Consider the following 15,813-nt stretch of genomic DNA (forward strand, 5'->3'; position numbering starts at 1 on the left):
GAACCTTGCTGATGGAGACACAGAGAGAAAGCAAGGATTAAAATCCATATTTTCCTTAAATTCCATCAGGTTCTACATCACCAGAAGTGTCTTACATTTTGTTTGGGAGTCCACAGAAGTGGGATTCCACTGACATGAAGTACATGGGGGGGGCTTTCCAGGCCCTGAGGGTGGAGCTCCACCCTGCCCTCCTCCTGAGACAGGCAGAAACACAACAGGCCCAGCTGACCCTGCTGAAAAGTAAAGTGATGTGGGTAGCCTCAGTTGATTAGGGATAAGGGCCCTGGCAATGCACCCAGCTCTTAAGCCACCATCAATTTAAAACCACTAGACCTGCCGCATTCCACAACTGACCTGGCCATACTCCACAACTGAGCCCCCATGTCCTTGAGCTGTTGCTCCCTCTGACCTTCGCATACTTGGCCTTTCCAGCAGATGCCAGGCTCTTGGTCCAACAACCCCATACTGTGTCTTTCAGATTTCTCCCTCTAAAACAGAACGAAGACTATGACATACGATGGGGTCCCGGCATATGTGCCAAGGCCCCTTCCAAACCAGACTGGGTCCCAGCCAGTCACCTGAGGCCTATGAGCTGCTTAGGTGCTCTGGGTAGGCAGGGCCTCCAGGTGCTCTGAAGACTTGCTGGGCTTGGCAGAGAGGGAAAGGGAAGAGGGCAGGGCCCAGTCCCTGATAAGAGCTCACAGGGGTCCAAGGAACCCCTGGAAGCTGGGGGCAGAGGCCCAGGCTGCTCTGGCCACCCAGTGTTGGGGTATGGGGGAGGGAAGTTGAGGATAGACTCTCAGTGATGAGCCTGACCTTCAGGCTGGGGACCCTTAGAGGTCATGGGCAGAAGCAGTGGGGGGCAGGGGCAAGAGTTACTGGGGAAACCAAGATTTCCTGTGGGTTCTTAGTCTCATTAATTTTTAAACAGACTCATTAGGAAGCTGGAGGACACTTGCACTAAAGTTTGGGAGAAAGACCACAGGATAGGTTAGCTGGAAATTCCAGCAGCTACCAATGAGGGGTGACAGAGAAAGGACACGCCTTTGAAACTGACAGCCTGGGAGGAATGAAACTTCCCCACTACCCCCCAGGTGAGGGTCAAACCCATTACCTTGTATTTACTAGGCAAGTGGCAAGCACTCTAGCACTGAGAGAAATCCCTAACCCCTAAGCTGATTGTGCATTGACTGGGGATGGAACCTTGACCACCCTCATGCTAGGTAAGGATTCTACCTCTGAGCCACCACTCCTTTGATTCTTTGCCCCTCCTTTTCTCTCTTTGACTCTCAGAAGCAGTGGACCCCCAAAATTGGAATTTCCCTAGGAATCCCCAGTTGCAGGAAGTAAAGGCTTTAGGAGAAGCAAAGTTCTCAGATCTCCAGGAAGAGACTTGGAGCTAAGACCAGGATCAGCCCTGGCTGGATGGCTCCTGTATAACCCTCGTGTTAGAACCCCTGAAGATGGATGTGGGGTAGGGGAGGGCGCCCCTAGATCTCTGTCCCTCTCCCCAGTGTCACTACATTGAGTTCAATCTTTTTCTTTGTGCTGGTAATCTGGTTCTTTTAATTGGCTAATTGAGACTGATGGCAGAACATGATGTGGTACAAGCTGTGGTGGTCACGGAAAACATGCTTAGGCTTTCAGCCAGCATCCAAAACATAAAAAGGGAAGCACCTGCTTGGTGTCAGCTGGGGGTCTGAACTGAGAGGGTACCCCACTGACAGAATGTGTGAACTGCAGGAGAGCCATAGCCTCATTAGGGAAGAATAAAACCATAAATCCCTTTAAATGGTCAACTGGTCCTAAATTAGGCAGGCTGGCCTTGTTCAAGCCTTGTCAAATGGTCACTACCAGGACTGAAGGAGACCGTTTATGGAGCCAACCAGCCTCCTTTAGGGCCCTAGACAGCTCACCTGCCCTGCCTGAGAAAATCATCTTGGGAGGAAGACCTTCAGTTACCCAAGGACAGCAGATGGTGGCACAGAGTAAAGTCCTGCAGCTGTGCTCAGTAGAATCCATATAAACCCCCAAGCCTCCTCTCCTTAGTTGTAGATGCTTTCTTCCCAAGGAAAAGCTTCTGCCCTTTGCTGTGATACCTGAATAAACACATTCCCTGCCTGCTGCAGGTCTGGCTCTTACTTCTAAACTCTAAACGCCTTCGTTTTCTGCACTCCTAAATCTAACAGCCATTCCAGGCTCTTGTGCCCTGGGACCAAAGACCGCACCAGGGACACGTGGTTAGAATTAGAAAGACACAGTATTAAGAAACGGAAACCACTTCCAGGAATGGGAGTGGTTTAGTAAGCTGTGGAAGTCACCCGCCACCCCCCAGCATCCCATCATGAGGTGTATACCTTTTCAGGACCTTTACATTGCTTTGGCCTCTTTCCAGCTTGAACAGAGTGGCTGCCTTCTCGCAGGCTGTTTGCTGTATGAAGTCTCTAGTTCCCACTAGCTCATCACTAGAGCATTTTAGAGACAGGGTCAGATAGATGCTAGGGGACCTATTCTCAGAAGCCAGTGGATAGGGGGTTACGAACACCGGGAAGAATGGTCAGGGCTTGGAGTCAGGCCAGGCCCAGAACCATCAGAGAAGTGCACTGCACGCCCTTCACCCGCCCTTTCCAGCCTCCAAACTTCAAGAAATTGAAGCTCAGATACGGTTTCTTCCTCCTCCTCCTTCAGGAAAGAGAAACTCGGCCCCTGGGAAAGGTGGTGGCCCCTCCTCCTCCTCCAATTCTCTCTCCCTCCTACCAGTCCCAAACCCAATCTTTTCCTAACTGCATACCTCCCCACCCCCAGGAAGGGCGGGGGGAGCATGGCACGACACAACCACCTGTGGGCACCCACTGCCCCAAGTCAGGGCTTAATCTACCTCATCTTGAAAAGATGTTGCCCTGAAGCCTAGAGCAGAGCATGGCCCGAGGGTCCCGACTACTGAAGATAACTGGCCTTAACTCTCTGGCCCTTGTGAGACACCTCCCCTAACACACAGGGAGCCAAGTCAGGTCTAGGAGGAACCCAGAGCTTGCTGGGTGTCCCCGCCAACACTTATGCTCTAAGCTCTAAGTCTCAAAGGTCACAGTTTAAAGACCTTTCCCAGGGCTGGCCAGGTCTCATCTAGGCTGGTTGCTCCTCCAAAACTTTCAGGTACGGCTCACAGGAGTCTTGGTTTGAGCAACAAGGTCACCACCTTCATAGGTCCACCCTAGCCCTTGTGACGTCCCCATCCGCCACCCCAAGGGACAGCATTCCTAAGACCTGGAGCTGTGTGGACAACATTCAGTAATGGTACCTCCCACCTGCCCAGAGACTTGAGAGGTCTGAGAAGCAGTCTGCACAGGCACCCAGACCCTGTGTGGCACTTCAAGATATGCCCCCACTGGTCCCTGTCCCTTAACACCCATAGCAACAAACCCCGCAAGGCCAAGGGTAGTGGCACACGCCTGTTAACCCCAGCATTTGGGAGGCAGAGTCAGGAGGATCAGTGCAGTTTGAGGCCAGCTGGCGAGATGTCTTAAAATAACAGAAAAGGGGTAGGTGGCGGGGAGGTCCAAATAAGCCAACCAAAATCAACGTGAGTTGTGGGGTGGGCACACGTCACTTGCCTGGGCCATATTTAGACTGGTCCACAGCTTAGACCAGTGTCTAAGGACAGGTGTCCCTGGTGCAGAGAGTTTGGGAATAACATGTTGTTGGCTTAGTTGGGCCCTTTATGAGGAGACCCCAAATACCCTGGGGATGGTGGCTCCATAAGCTGAGCCCCAGGCTAGGACTGTATTACACAAGCCAGGCACCATCACATCCGAGACCAGGATGCTGCCTGCCCCTAAATGCTCCAATGGGAAGCTATGCTTCTCAGACGACTCATCAGCCCGGGGCAGTACAAACTGACTGCGAGCTCGTTTCAGGGTCTCTTAAGCAAGGCTATGGGTTTGCTGAATCCCCAGGTCCCTGTGACATGGAATACAGGTTCCTCCCTGTCCCACTGGGGTGGAGAGTAAGATCCTGAAAGGAGGGAGGGGCAGGGTTAACCAGGGCAGAGCATGAATGGGTGGTAACAGTTTATTTGAGGCACCAGAGTAGCAGCAGGAAACCAGTGTGGGCAGAGGAGAGGGAGGCAGGGACTTGGCTGGATCTGGAGGTGAGAGCCACTTCTGGAAGTGAGCACAACATGGGCCCAGAGATGCCAGGGGAAGGGGCTTTGGTGGAGAGCAGGGCTCCTCTGCTCCAGAACCTTCCAGGTCTTCTCTGCCCAGCCCAGCATCCAAGTGACCTCATTTACACATAGACATACAGAGCACACCCCCTTCCTCATTTGGCACATGCCGGAGACTTGGGACTTAGATGGCCCCAGTGTGTCCACAGGATTCCGTCCTGACCCTGGTACCCTACAATTCTAAAGAGACTCTCGTCCCTTCCCCTGTCCCCCTAAGGGAGGTCACATGACTGACCCTTGTAAACAAGGGCAGCTGGTTTGAGACAGAGCGGGTGTGGGTGCTTAGCCTTGCTGAGGGTGGGGACTAGGCACACCCAGGAGGAGCAAGAGGCTCCTAGGGTCTCCTGGGACCTGGAAGGGGCTGGGATTTTTTTCCTGAGCTGAGGGAGTATGGGAAGGAAGGGTTGGGGTATTCAGGGGCCCAGCTGCAGCAGAGCCACCAGGCTGAGCAGGAGTCCAAGGCCCAGCAGCGTGACGCTGGCATGCAGCCCCCGGCTGGCTGTGCTGAAATTGCAGAAGGAGTATTCGCAGCAGCGGCTGTCTACCGTCAGCACACCGTAGCCGAAATCCACTTTCTTTGTAGGGCAGATAGGGGCGCAGCCCTTATTCAGAGTGTAGCCAAAGTTGAGATTCCCTGTGTGGAAAACAAGTCTGAGGGGACAGACAGACAAACGGGCAGCAGGAGAGCGGGGGAGCCCCTGCTGAACCTGGCCCACGCCAGTTGGGAACAATGCTCACCAAGGCCAGCAGAGGCAGATAGGGTGTAACAGTAACTGTCTGTGCTCGAGCACTTGACCGGCCACAGGCAGTGCCAGTTGCTCTTCTGATCCTCGCAGGAGTAGCAGTACAGGGAATGGACTGCAAGGGAAGGGACACCGTTCAATGACACTTGCCTCCTCCCTGTGGAAGCCTCCAGGGTGCCTTCCCAGTGGGACCCTTGAGACCATGAAGGAGAGTTCCCCCAAAAGAAGTCAACCCTTCAAACTGAACCTCCAGCAAGGCCGATTAAGTGATTAGAACGTCACTGATTGCGTTGACTTTGGAATGCTCCAAGTTCAGAGCCTAATCACAAACTACCTTGGGGCATCCTTGGTTTCCTTAGCGGCCGTTTATTGCCCTCCCCTACCTTTGTGACCAACACTTGGAATGTCCCGTACAGCACTAGCTTTCCTTTGGAATGTATGAACTTAGCAGACCGACCCATAAGCTAAGAGCATTACCAGAGAGCATCTGGGAAGTTTCTTCACTTTGCAGTACCCGCCTCTCTGATGTCTCGCTCCCAGTATTTGAAAAGTGCATTGACTTATGACTTTCTTTGTTCTGTTACTATAAAAATCCTTGTAAAACTGCTTCCATGTTTTAGATGGAATTTGGGGTAACCTAAATCTATGTTCCCAAGACCATGGCCACTCACCACTGGCTTCAGAATAAAGGGTTTCTTTAAGATGAGACCATGGCCACTTACCACTGGCTTCAGAATAAAGGGTCTCTTTAAGATGAGAGTTGTTTCTGCATCAACAACACTCAATCGTTTGCTGACACTTACTGAGCAACTACTATATGCTAGGCCCTGGGCTAGAGACCAAACCAGAACAATAATACGTGACATGAGACTTTGGCCCTGGAGCGACTTACGTGACTTTCTAAACACAATGTGACAACAGTGTGCCAGGCCAGAATTGAGGCAGGAGAACTGAGTCACTTTGCTAGGGGGTGGGGAGCAGCAGGCCCAAAGAAGGAGCCCCAGGCATCTGCTTGGCGGATCTAGGAGTGCAGGTCACTAGGAGTGGAGGTCAGGACAAAGGTAAGACTGCAAAATATCTGGGGTCTCAGAGCTCTGTACCTCGCTCCACACCCAAAAGGGCTCCCAACAGCACTGGCAAGAGGACTCTCATGCTGGAGGTGGTGGACATCCACTGCGGGCTTCAAAGAAGTCTGTCTTGCTGTGAGAGAGGCAGTTGGTTAAAGGACAGGCAGCCCACTCTACGCTCAGGGTTCCAACTCAGAAAAGCACCAGCTCTCGGCCTGCCCACCCCATTCCTTCCCATTGGGCCACATGCACCCTTTGTGGATGGAGACCTGCCAGCATCCAGCGGCAAGACAGACAGAGGGGTCTGGTCTTCCTGACTGGCCCTCACCCTGCATGGGTACTTCTCCCAACTAACAGGCCTCTTTTAGCAGCTTCTCTCCCTTAGATTATCAACAAAGAGCTGAAGGGCAGCCTGATAGGCTGTCAGAGCATTCAGGCTCCAGGCAGGGCCGGAAAGCAACGCTAGCCCGGTGCAGCTACTGTGCTGTGAGACAGGTTGATTTACTGCCCTGTTCCTTATCTGGTGTCTTCCTGACTCCTGCACCATCAGAAGAGCAGTTTGTACTGCCTGAAGTCAGCCATGCACCAGTCACATGTACCTAGAAATACAGGCCATATAGTCCCCTCCCCCTTTAGAGCAAAGAATTTCCTTTGTCCCAAGGACTGCAGCTACAGTCCTGGCCTCAGAACTCCTGCCCCCTCCCACTGCAGTTGTGGCTGCAGTTTTTAGGAGACCTTTTACCTCGACTCTGTCTCAGTGCCTGCAGAATTTTTCTCCCAACTTGTCTAACAGTACCTTCCCGTTAACATCTCTTCCCAAACTCAGGGGCACGTGAAGTCAAGTAAGGGGTACCATCTCTTTCAGGATCCTATAGAGATGAAGGCTTAGGAGTGGTCCTGAGTGGTGGTGGTGGGGTATCTGCCAAATTAGCAAGTATGAACCATAAATCTCTGGGCCTTGCAAGACTTGAATGCAGGCCACTCTCTTGAAGTAGGGACCCAGGAGCTGGGGGCATCTTGGCCTCAAGCTGTCCCCTCTGCAGCTAGAAGGGATGGAAGGGGCTATGGGAGCACTTCCATTTGCCATGTCGAGGCGACAGCTCCATTCCTCACCTGTGTCTGGGAAAGGCTTAGACAAGCTATCTGCAGCAGGCAACACATTCGCCAGCCAGGCGGGCCAAGGGGTCTGTGACACTGGGTAGAAAAGCTGGAAACAGGCCAGCCAGCTGGGTTTTAATTTCCCATCCTGTACCACCAGCCTCCTGGTGTGGGAGGCGTCTGGTGCCATCTGCTGGGTGGGAGGGGCATCCCAGAGACTGAGCGGATAGGGAGGGGGTGTCTTACAGATTTTGGAAGGGCCCCAGAGAATGGGGTGGGAAGTTGTTGCTGGTGTGTCCTACACCGCCTGTCCAGTCCTGAACCTTGTTGTTATCTTAGGATGGGAAGAAGAAGCCCCAGATGGTCAAGTTCAGTGCCAAGCCAGGCTAGGCTAGTCTCTCCCTCTGGAAGGCAGTAAAGCCTACAAGGGGGAAGTTTTCCAGTAGCCCCCATACACGCAGACGTTTTGGCATGCAGGAGCCCTGAGCTGTCGCCTAGGAAGCTCTGGCACGCACAGTCACAAACAGGTCCTGGCAGCCCATCGTCCACCCTGAAGGCTCACCAAGAGCTAGAACAGCTGAGTGGAGGTAGCAGAATGCACGGAAAGCATTTGAGGGGCGAGTCTGTCCGAAGCTGCTGTCTGCAGGCTGACAGCCTTACCACTTACCAGGGGCCCCAAGAGCTCCTTCGCAGACTCCAGCGGCTCACCTGCGGAAAATCCAGGTGTCGGGAGGCTGCAGGGAGGAGCCTGACAAGTCCCCAGGGACGGGAGGCGACCAGGCGTTACCTCCGGAAGCTTCGCATTGGTATGCAAAACCCAGGACTAGACAAAGAACTCCGCTCCCCACCCAAGCGCAGGGTCCTGCCACCGGGCAACCAATCCTCCCGCTCCCGCTCTCCTGCAGAGGCTGGTCTAGGGCTCCGTGCCTCGGGCACTATTTTACCAGGGTGTAACCCTGGAGACCCCCACAGTGCCTGATGGAGTTGGAAGAGGGGGCGCTTGGCAGGGCCCTTCGTCCTCCCCCGCCCCAGAGCTCCAGAAATATTCTGGGAGGACTGGTGGACGGCAGCCCGCGATTCCCAGCCTTCCGGTTACCGCCGGTCTCGCTCGCTCCCGCCCCTCGGTAGCCCCTGGACCCGGTGCACTGGGGCCAAGGCCGGCCGCCCATCCTCCCGCGGGGCAGGCTCCAAGCCGGTCCCGCAGACTCACCTCCGGCCTGGAGCACCTCCGCAAACCTGGAGACCGCAGACCGCGCGGAGACGCGGGGCAGGCCCGACGCTGCAGGCGCGGGCGCGGTGGGCGGGACGTTTCACCGGGTGGGGGCGGTTCCCGGCGGAGAGGACCGCCCCGAATGGCCTCTGGGGTCCCGAGACTGCGCCCAGCCTGGCAGCGTGGTGCTTCCGCGTTCGGTCCCCGGGGCCCCTGGGGTACTCAGAAGGGGCTGAGGCCGCCCCGAGCTCCCCAGCCCGAGTCTGGCAGGGGGACCGGCCTCCTTCCTCTCCGGCTGCTTCCCACCTGGTGTCTCTGCTCTTCTTCCCGGGCCTGGTGGACCTTGGGAGGATGGAAGGACCTGTGCGCAGGCTCTGTGCGGGGGCGCCTGGGCCTGGGTGGAGCAACGGCCTCGCTTCCCGATGCCATAGATACTCATGGGTATTAGGGTTTCAAACAGCAGCAGTTCCCCACCCACCACCACCACCACCACCACCAGCAGCAGACCTATGGACTTCGGATTTTCAAGCCTGAAAAAGGGAACTGAGCTGAAAGGCACCTTGGCCTTTGAAGTCAAGGGAAGCAGATTCTTCTAAGAGGCAGCCTGCCTTTCCTCTGATCTCCAAAGACAAGATAAGCAGATTCTGCCTGTTAACCAGAGATTTTAGGAGCTGTTTAGCACAGCAGCTTTTCCCTTATCTTAAGAGGACAGAAAAATAAACACTTCCTGACCCAGATCCTGGCTGGCAGACAGAACAGAGCCAGGTTTACAAGCCCTGCTTTTCCTGCTCCCCTTGATTTTCCCCCGAAAAACTTACCCTCTTCTGCACCCTGAAGCCCCTGTGTGTAAGCCCTAGCTCACAACCCTTGGGCTATTTTCCCCTCCCTGAGGGGAACGTGTCCAGTGTGAAATAAAGCTCTATCGCGCTGAGAGTTTTATCTGTGTCTTGGTGCCTCATCCTCCATTCGCTTGTTCTCACGCAATTTTTTACCTATCAGTGGGAATCTCGGCTGTTCCCGGACTGAAGAAGTGGAAGACTTGGTGCGGCCTCATCTGGCCCTGCTGGGTTCCTTGGCCTCAGGTCCTCCCAAGGTTGAGCCAGTTCTGGGCCATCCCACGCTAGGGGTGAGATGACAGGACAGGGTTGCTGCTGCCGCACTGGTTTGGGTAGATCTGGATCTCACACCTCCCTCTGGGTGCAGGGTTGCCCTCTACACTCCGTGGGTTTAGCACCTGGTCCCCAGCTCAGTCTGACCTGGTCCCCATTAGATGCTGAGGCCCCAGTGGACCCAGTTGAAGGAATTCTCCAACCCTGCCCTTTTTCTTGCCTAAGCATCTTGCTTTTAAAAAATATTTTCTTTATTATTTTATGTGTATGAGTGTATTGCCTGGATGTAGGTAAGTGCATGTATGTGTCGTGCAGTGCCTGAAGAGGTCAGAAGAGGGCGTCAGATCCACTGGAGCTGGAGCTACAGATGGTTGTTAGCTGCATGTGGGTGCTGGGAACCCAAACCAGGTCCTCTACAAGAGCAGTCAGTGCCCTTAACGGCTGCGCCATCTCCAATAGTCTTGTCTCTAATGCCTACCCAATAGACATTATGGAGCACAGGCTGAGTGTGGGCCCTGTGTCCTGCTTCTGGCTGGCCCATCTGGGGAGATCAGAGCACCAAGTTAGTGGGCAGTGGGCTTAGGCAACAGGCCCTTCTACCTGACAGGGCTGCTTGTCCCCTCCCTTCCCTCTTTCCCCAGAGCCCTGCATGTGAGGGAGGAGGAGGAGGAGGGTTATAAGCTGCTGAGTCTGCCACCTGCTTTTCTGAGCATCACACTTCCACATGTAGCACATTTCCTGGGGAAGGTTCCGCACCAGACTTTGTCTGAGTTGTTGGCTGTAGTGACAAGGGAGGGCCTCAGGGAAGGGACTCCACAGGGTTGGGGGTAGTGGAGGTGTGAGGCTGGATGGTTGTGGAGCAATTTCCTCTGCCATAAAACCTTCCATCTTGGCAGAAACCTTGCTCAGGATGTTCTAAAGGCAGGAAATGTTCTACCTGCTGGGAAGCTCATTAAGACTCAGATGTTTGAGGGAAAGGTGAACCATTCCATCCTCAGGGAAGCTGTTAGTGAAGTAAACACCTCAAAGGCTTCAGGAAACCTCTGAAACTGGCCAGACACACTAGGCCCCACACTTTCCAAACATATATAAGCAGTAAGGTCTGCAGAGAGACTCAGACCACCCGAGCTGCCTGAAGGACACCCTCCAGCCTATTGAGCTGCGGGTTGAGCCAACAACCAGCTTTCAGGAGCTGTTACCCACGCTGGGGTGGACTTTCAGTGATGTAGGTAGCTTTGAGTCATTTCTGTTCCTGTAAGTAACCCCAGTGAAACTCACTGGTTCACTAAAGTCCACTGTGGCAGTTCCCTATCTGGGCTAAGTACACATTTGTTCAGGTCTTCCCATGATTCATGTTGCAACAATGGTAGATTGGCCAGGTGGGGTTGGGGCCAAGATCCCCTGCAACGGGAAGTCAGCTATTGGGGGACTAGGAGCCCTGTTTAGTGTAAGTAGCGGTGGTATGGTACGTGTCAGTGGGTATGTGTGTTTTCAGAGTTTGGGCTGGCTCAAGTTTTCTTTGTGTGTTCTCTTAGAGATACCCCCTCACAGGATCAAAGGCTAGGGCAACTGGGGGGACATACCTGGTGCTCATTCTTAGGGATTAGTGATAGAATATGCGAACCTCAGAAAAACCATGAGCTTCCTTAGAGGAAGCCATAAAGGCATAAAAACAATCAGAGTGGCCAAAAGGTGCTAAATTGTAAAAGTACAGTTTCCCCAGTGACCTAACAGCTATGGATTAAAGACCTGGCTCTGCTCATCCCTTATCAGTTGGTCACTCCCAAGCCAGTGAGGAAATGTGTGTGGAGCCCACCTGTCTCCTCTAAGGCCATAGATAACATTCCTGCCAGTTCCTGGGGAAATAATCTTGAGAAGACCTTTAAGCCTGGGCATTAACTCGAATCCCCACTAAGTGTAGTTGTGTTCTGTTAAGGTTCAGATAGCCCTGCCCCCTCACCAACAGGATCCCAAGGACTTCGCATGCTCCTGAGAAAAGGGAACCTAGCTGATAAGCACCTTGGTCTTTGAAGTCAAGAGAAGCAGACTTTTCTCCACTGTTTGGCCAACACAGCAGGCTTCCCCTTTGATCTCTAAAGAGGACAGGTTTTAACAGTCCTGCTTTCCCACTCCCCCCCAACTTAAAAAAAATACATCTTCCCACCTTCTGCAGGAAGCAGAAGCCTCCCTTTAAAAAAGACCCCAGCTCAAGACTTGGGCAGACATTTTCCCTGCCAGGAAGGGAATCTGTCCCATGCGTTCCTTTGCTAATAAACCCTGTTTTGATGGAGTTTTATCTGTGCCTCAGTGCCTCATCCTCCATTCGCTCATTCTCCGCCAACTTTTTACCTATCATGTTCCACCCCCCACCCCCACCCCCCTGGTTTCTTTGTCTAGTTGTAGAAGCTTGGTTCCCGTGGACAGCCTCCACCTCTCACTGTGTCCTCTTTGAATACAGGAAGATTGATTCCTGGCCTGTCGCAGGTCTGGCTCTGGTTCCTTGTCTCCTGCTCCTCTATCTTTCCTTTTATTTTCCAAAAATCTAACACTCAGAGTCTGTCACAAATATCCAGGCTGCAATATGATGACATTTGTGGGTTGGGGGTCTACAGATTGGGGTGATGTCCCAGGTGTCCCCAGAACAAGAGCTATCCAACAGGCAGTGGCCAGGGTGTTACTGTGTATCTGGGTCCTTGGCTCTCTGCCACCCCTCACCCTTTACCCCCACTCCCCCACCTAAGGCAGGGCAGCTCTGAGTGGCCAAGGATGGATCATGTCTTTACCGTAGAGGTCTTTCTCATAGTTCTGTCACGGACTGCTCCAATGATCTAGAGTTTGGATCCACCCGCCTGGAAAAAGAATTTAACTTCTGTCCCCTAGCGCCACACATCCTTTAGGTTTTCCCTTCTTACTGTTTTGCTACTTCCTTAGTGCCTGTCAACCAGAATGCCACTCCCGAGGGCTCAGGACTTCATCTAGAACCATGTAAGGCCCATAGTAGGTGCCTAATAAGTATTTGTAGTGATGAGGTCATGGGTGTCCCATCTGGACAGGCCCCTCTGACCTGGAAGACAATCTGCATCAGGAGGGACCTTAGTGATTCTGGATACCCAGCTCACAAAGTGTCCCAAGGTCTCTGCTGTGGATGAGCCACGAGGCCGGGACGCCTCTGAAATTCTGTCTGGAGGAGCTAGCTGTGCAGTCAGCCAGGAATTGCCAATGCTGTGGTCCATGGGGTCACAGGAGTCTTGCTTCGACCACCCTCAATGCTGTGCAGGTAGGGAGAATCTGTGTGGCAGGTGCTAAGCTTACACAGGCAGCATGGCTGACAATGGAGACCATGTCTCCCAGAAGGACTCTCCCTATGTAGACCCAGGAGTTGCTAGCCAGAGCCGTAGTGACACCAGGAGTTTCCACAAAATAGGCAGACCTAGCTGTACTGAAGCCACTCTCGTTCTGTCCTTTAAACTCCGACTCTAGTAGTTAGGACACTTGCGGCTCACGGAGGCACCGTTGGAATGGCTGGGTACTGTCTTTCTGCTGTGTGACACTATTTCCGGGGAGATGTGAACAAACATCTACTCACCCCAGATAAGGAACCAATGACAGTCCAAAGTAAGGATACCATCACAATCCAACTTGGTGAACCAATGAGTCTTACTGGGGTTACTTACAGAGATACAGGTGAGGGGTTCAACTCAGCACAACTTACCAACTTAGAGTATCTCTCCTGGGCAGCTCAGTAGGCCTGAACCTCTTCCAGGCAGCTTGGCTTGTCTGAGTGTCATTAGGGCTCATATATGCTTGAGGAGGGAGGAACTAGTGAATCTTGTCAGTTTCAGGGACTTCCTGAGCTTAAAGGGCTTCCCTGCAAGATGGAATGTTTGCCTCCACTCAAAATACCCTGTTGTTTACCCAGCTTCAGGTTTGGATTTTTTTGTTTGTTTTTTGTTTTTCCTGGTCTTTTTGAGACAGCCTCCATGTAGCCCCAACTAACATGCTTTGTTGAGCAGGCTTGCCTTGAACTCACAGAGATCTGCCTGCCTCTGCCTCCTGAGTGCTGGGATTAAAGGTGTTTGCTACCATGCCCAGCCTTATTTATTATTTTATGTGTATGAGTATTTTGTCTGCATGTATGTAAGTGCGCCTGTGTCATGCAATGCCTGCAGAGATCAGAAGAGGGTGTCGGAATCCTTGGAACTGTAGTTACAGATGCTTAGCTGCCATGTGGGTGCTGGCAATCAAACTCAGGTCCTCTGCAAGAGCAGCCAGTGCTCCTAATTGATGAACCATCTCTCTAGCCCCAAGATGGAAGGTTTTTATCTCTGAGAAAATTGCTACACAACAATTGTTCCTCCAAGAGTTTATGCCATCCCAGTCCCCTGGTGGTGCTGCCTTTCTTGACCGCTTACCCACCCTAGGGTGGTCTAGGGTCAAATAAGAAGGTCTTCCTGGTGTGACCCTGTGGCTTCTATTACACTCAGACCTTGGGATTTGACTCATGTGACCAATATCTTCTGTTTGCTTGGCTTTATCCCAAGTGTTCCCAGTGCCCAGGCCTGTCTCTGCCAACCTCACACACCCGCGACTCCCAGCATAAGAGCATAGGTTCAGACTCCTAGCATAGCTCAAGCAGCTGCCCCCTGCAGAGCGCCCCCCCGCCTTTGGTAACTATGCTTCCCATGTTGGAAAGCAGTCTTGAACCCACAGAGGATCTGTCTACCTAGGTCTGAAATGGCCATCCTTCCAGAGCAAAAGTGAATCAGTTACTTTTCTGTTGCTGTGATAAAACACCATGACCAAAGCAATTTATAGAAGGAAGAGCTCATTTGGCTTACAGGTCCAGAGGAGCAAGAGTCCATCTTGATGGGGGAGGCATGATGGGAGGTGGTGGGAGCAGAAAGCTGAGATGTCACATCTTCAAGCAGGCACAGGAAGCAGAGAGAGACCAGAAATCCAGCAAGGCTTAAGAACTCTCAAAGCCTGTCGGTTGCCCCCTTGGCCCAAACCCCATTGTTACTGGGAGGCTGTTGAGCACCAGCTGCCATCACAGAAAGCTGGGATGAGGAGAGAGACTGGTAGGGGGAGGGAGGCCTTGGGTGGCGGCGAGTACCTTACTAGGAGGTATCTGGCCTGGCAGCCATGCTCTACATTCCAGGCACTTTCTACTTATCCCAACATCTCCCCCTTTGTCTTTTATAAGGGGTGGGTGTCATCAAATTCGAAGGTACTAGGGATAGTCTGGTACTGGACCAGGACTTGATTGGTGGAGATTTTAATGATGTCCTGTGTGCAACCTTTGAAAAATTGAACTGGACAAGGTGTCATGAGAAGCAGGGTACATAAGGCTAGCAAGGGGCCTAATGAGGGTAGGAGCCAAGCTAGGAGGGGATTGGAAGACCATTGGGTCCCTCCTGGATTGGAGAGGGCCCAGAGGCTGTTCTTTAGCTCTTGGAGAGTTTTGGCATCTTATTCAATGGTTCCAGATTTGTTTATATGAAAACATTCCTCTTTTAGTAAGAGGCAGGACCCCCACCCCTTGTTTAGCTGTTAATAAGTCAAGGGCCCTTTGGTTTTGGAGCACCACCCAGCCAGGGATGTGATTTGGCTTTGCCAGGCCCCGAGGCTTTCGATTGTGGATGTCATGGCTTGTTCGAATTGGCAGCCAAGTGATAGGAGTGGCCCGGGGCCCCCCTGTGAGTCCAGCTGATCCTGCAGACAGAGCAAGTCCCAGGCCAATGAGCAGGGGGAGAACGCCTCTCTTCTGCATCAGTGGGGACTTGTCATCATACTGGCGGCTTCTTCCTTTACTAGAAGGTAGAGTTGGGGGGTAACAATGACAGGAGTACAAAAGGCAGAAACAGTTTGGTTCATACAAGTTGTTATGGTGCCGTTACACCAAAAGAGGGCCGGGGGCGGTGTGCATAGAGCTGTGGATATAGAAATGTTAGAGGCACAGGTGGGGGGTAAAGCAGATGAGCTGAAAAACAAAAAGGCACGGAAGGGAGCTGGTCATAGAGGGGGACGTCAGGGAGGGATTGGTGGTGGGTTATCTCCTGGGCGTTCCTTCTGATGATCGCGATGTTAGCTGGAACGGCTGCTAGCAGGGGTCTGGTGAGAGAGGTGCAGAAGAAACATTGAGTATGGTGTGCGCTGGGCACCCTGGTGTGGTGTGCACGGGCACACCTGGTGAGTCGCGGCGCCGGGATCGGTCCCCTGGTCTCAGCCGCGCGCCCTGGAAGAAGGCGGGTCTGGCCCCGCGGGCTTCTCCATGTCTCTGTGGGTCTCTGCTGCTGGAGCGTTGTCCAGCTGTGTACCGCCTTAATTTCCCCCTTGCACTTTCCCCTTGATGCGAGATCCACTG

The 15,813-nt window shown here is 53.0% G+C and overlaps 1 protein-coding gene across 2 annotated transcripts; it reads right to left on the bottom strand.

The window, feature by feature from the left end:
* Positions 1–4,054: 4,054 nt before the first annotated feature.
* Positions 4,055–8,791, bottom strand: Ly6e (lymphocyte antigen 6 family member E). Of its 2 annotated transcripts, none has more exons than XM_017801080.2 (5): positions 8,341–8,791; positions 7,693–7,838; positions 6,066–6,165; positions 4,961–5,080; positions 4,055–4,856 (listed from the first exon to the last, which is right to left on the bottom strand). In XM_017801080.2, exons 3-5 carry the CDS (start codon positions 6,133–6,135, stop codon positions 4,636–4,638), a joined length of 411 nt encoding a protein of 136 aa, XP_017656569.1. In that variant the 5' UTR covers positions 6,136–6,165; positions 7,693–7,838; positions 8,341–8,791; the 3' UTR covers positions 4,055–4,635. The 2 variants fall into 2 exon arrangements, with proteins under 2 accessions (XP_017656569.1, XP_008843183.1); XM_008844961.3 differs by having other exon boundaries at positions 7,798–7,838; positions 8,341–8,784.
* Positions 8,792–15,813: the final 7,022 nt, after the last annotated feature.

Source organism: Nannospalax galili, unplaced genomic scaffold, assembly GCF_000622305.1.
Source record: "Nannospalax galili isolate Female #2095 unplaced genomic scaffold, S.galili_v1.0 scaffold1702, whole genome shotgun sequence".
In the NCBI taxonomy this organism is placed as follows: Eukaryota; Metazoa; Chordata; class Mammalia; order Rodentia; family Spalacidae; genus Nannospalax; species Nannospalax galili.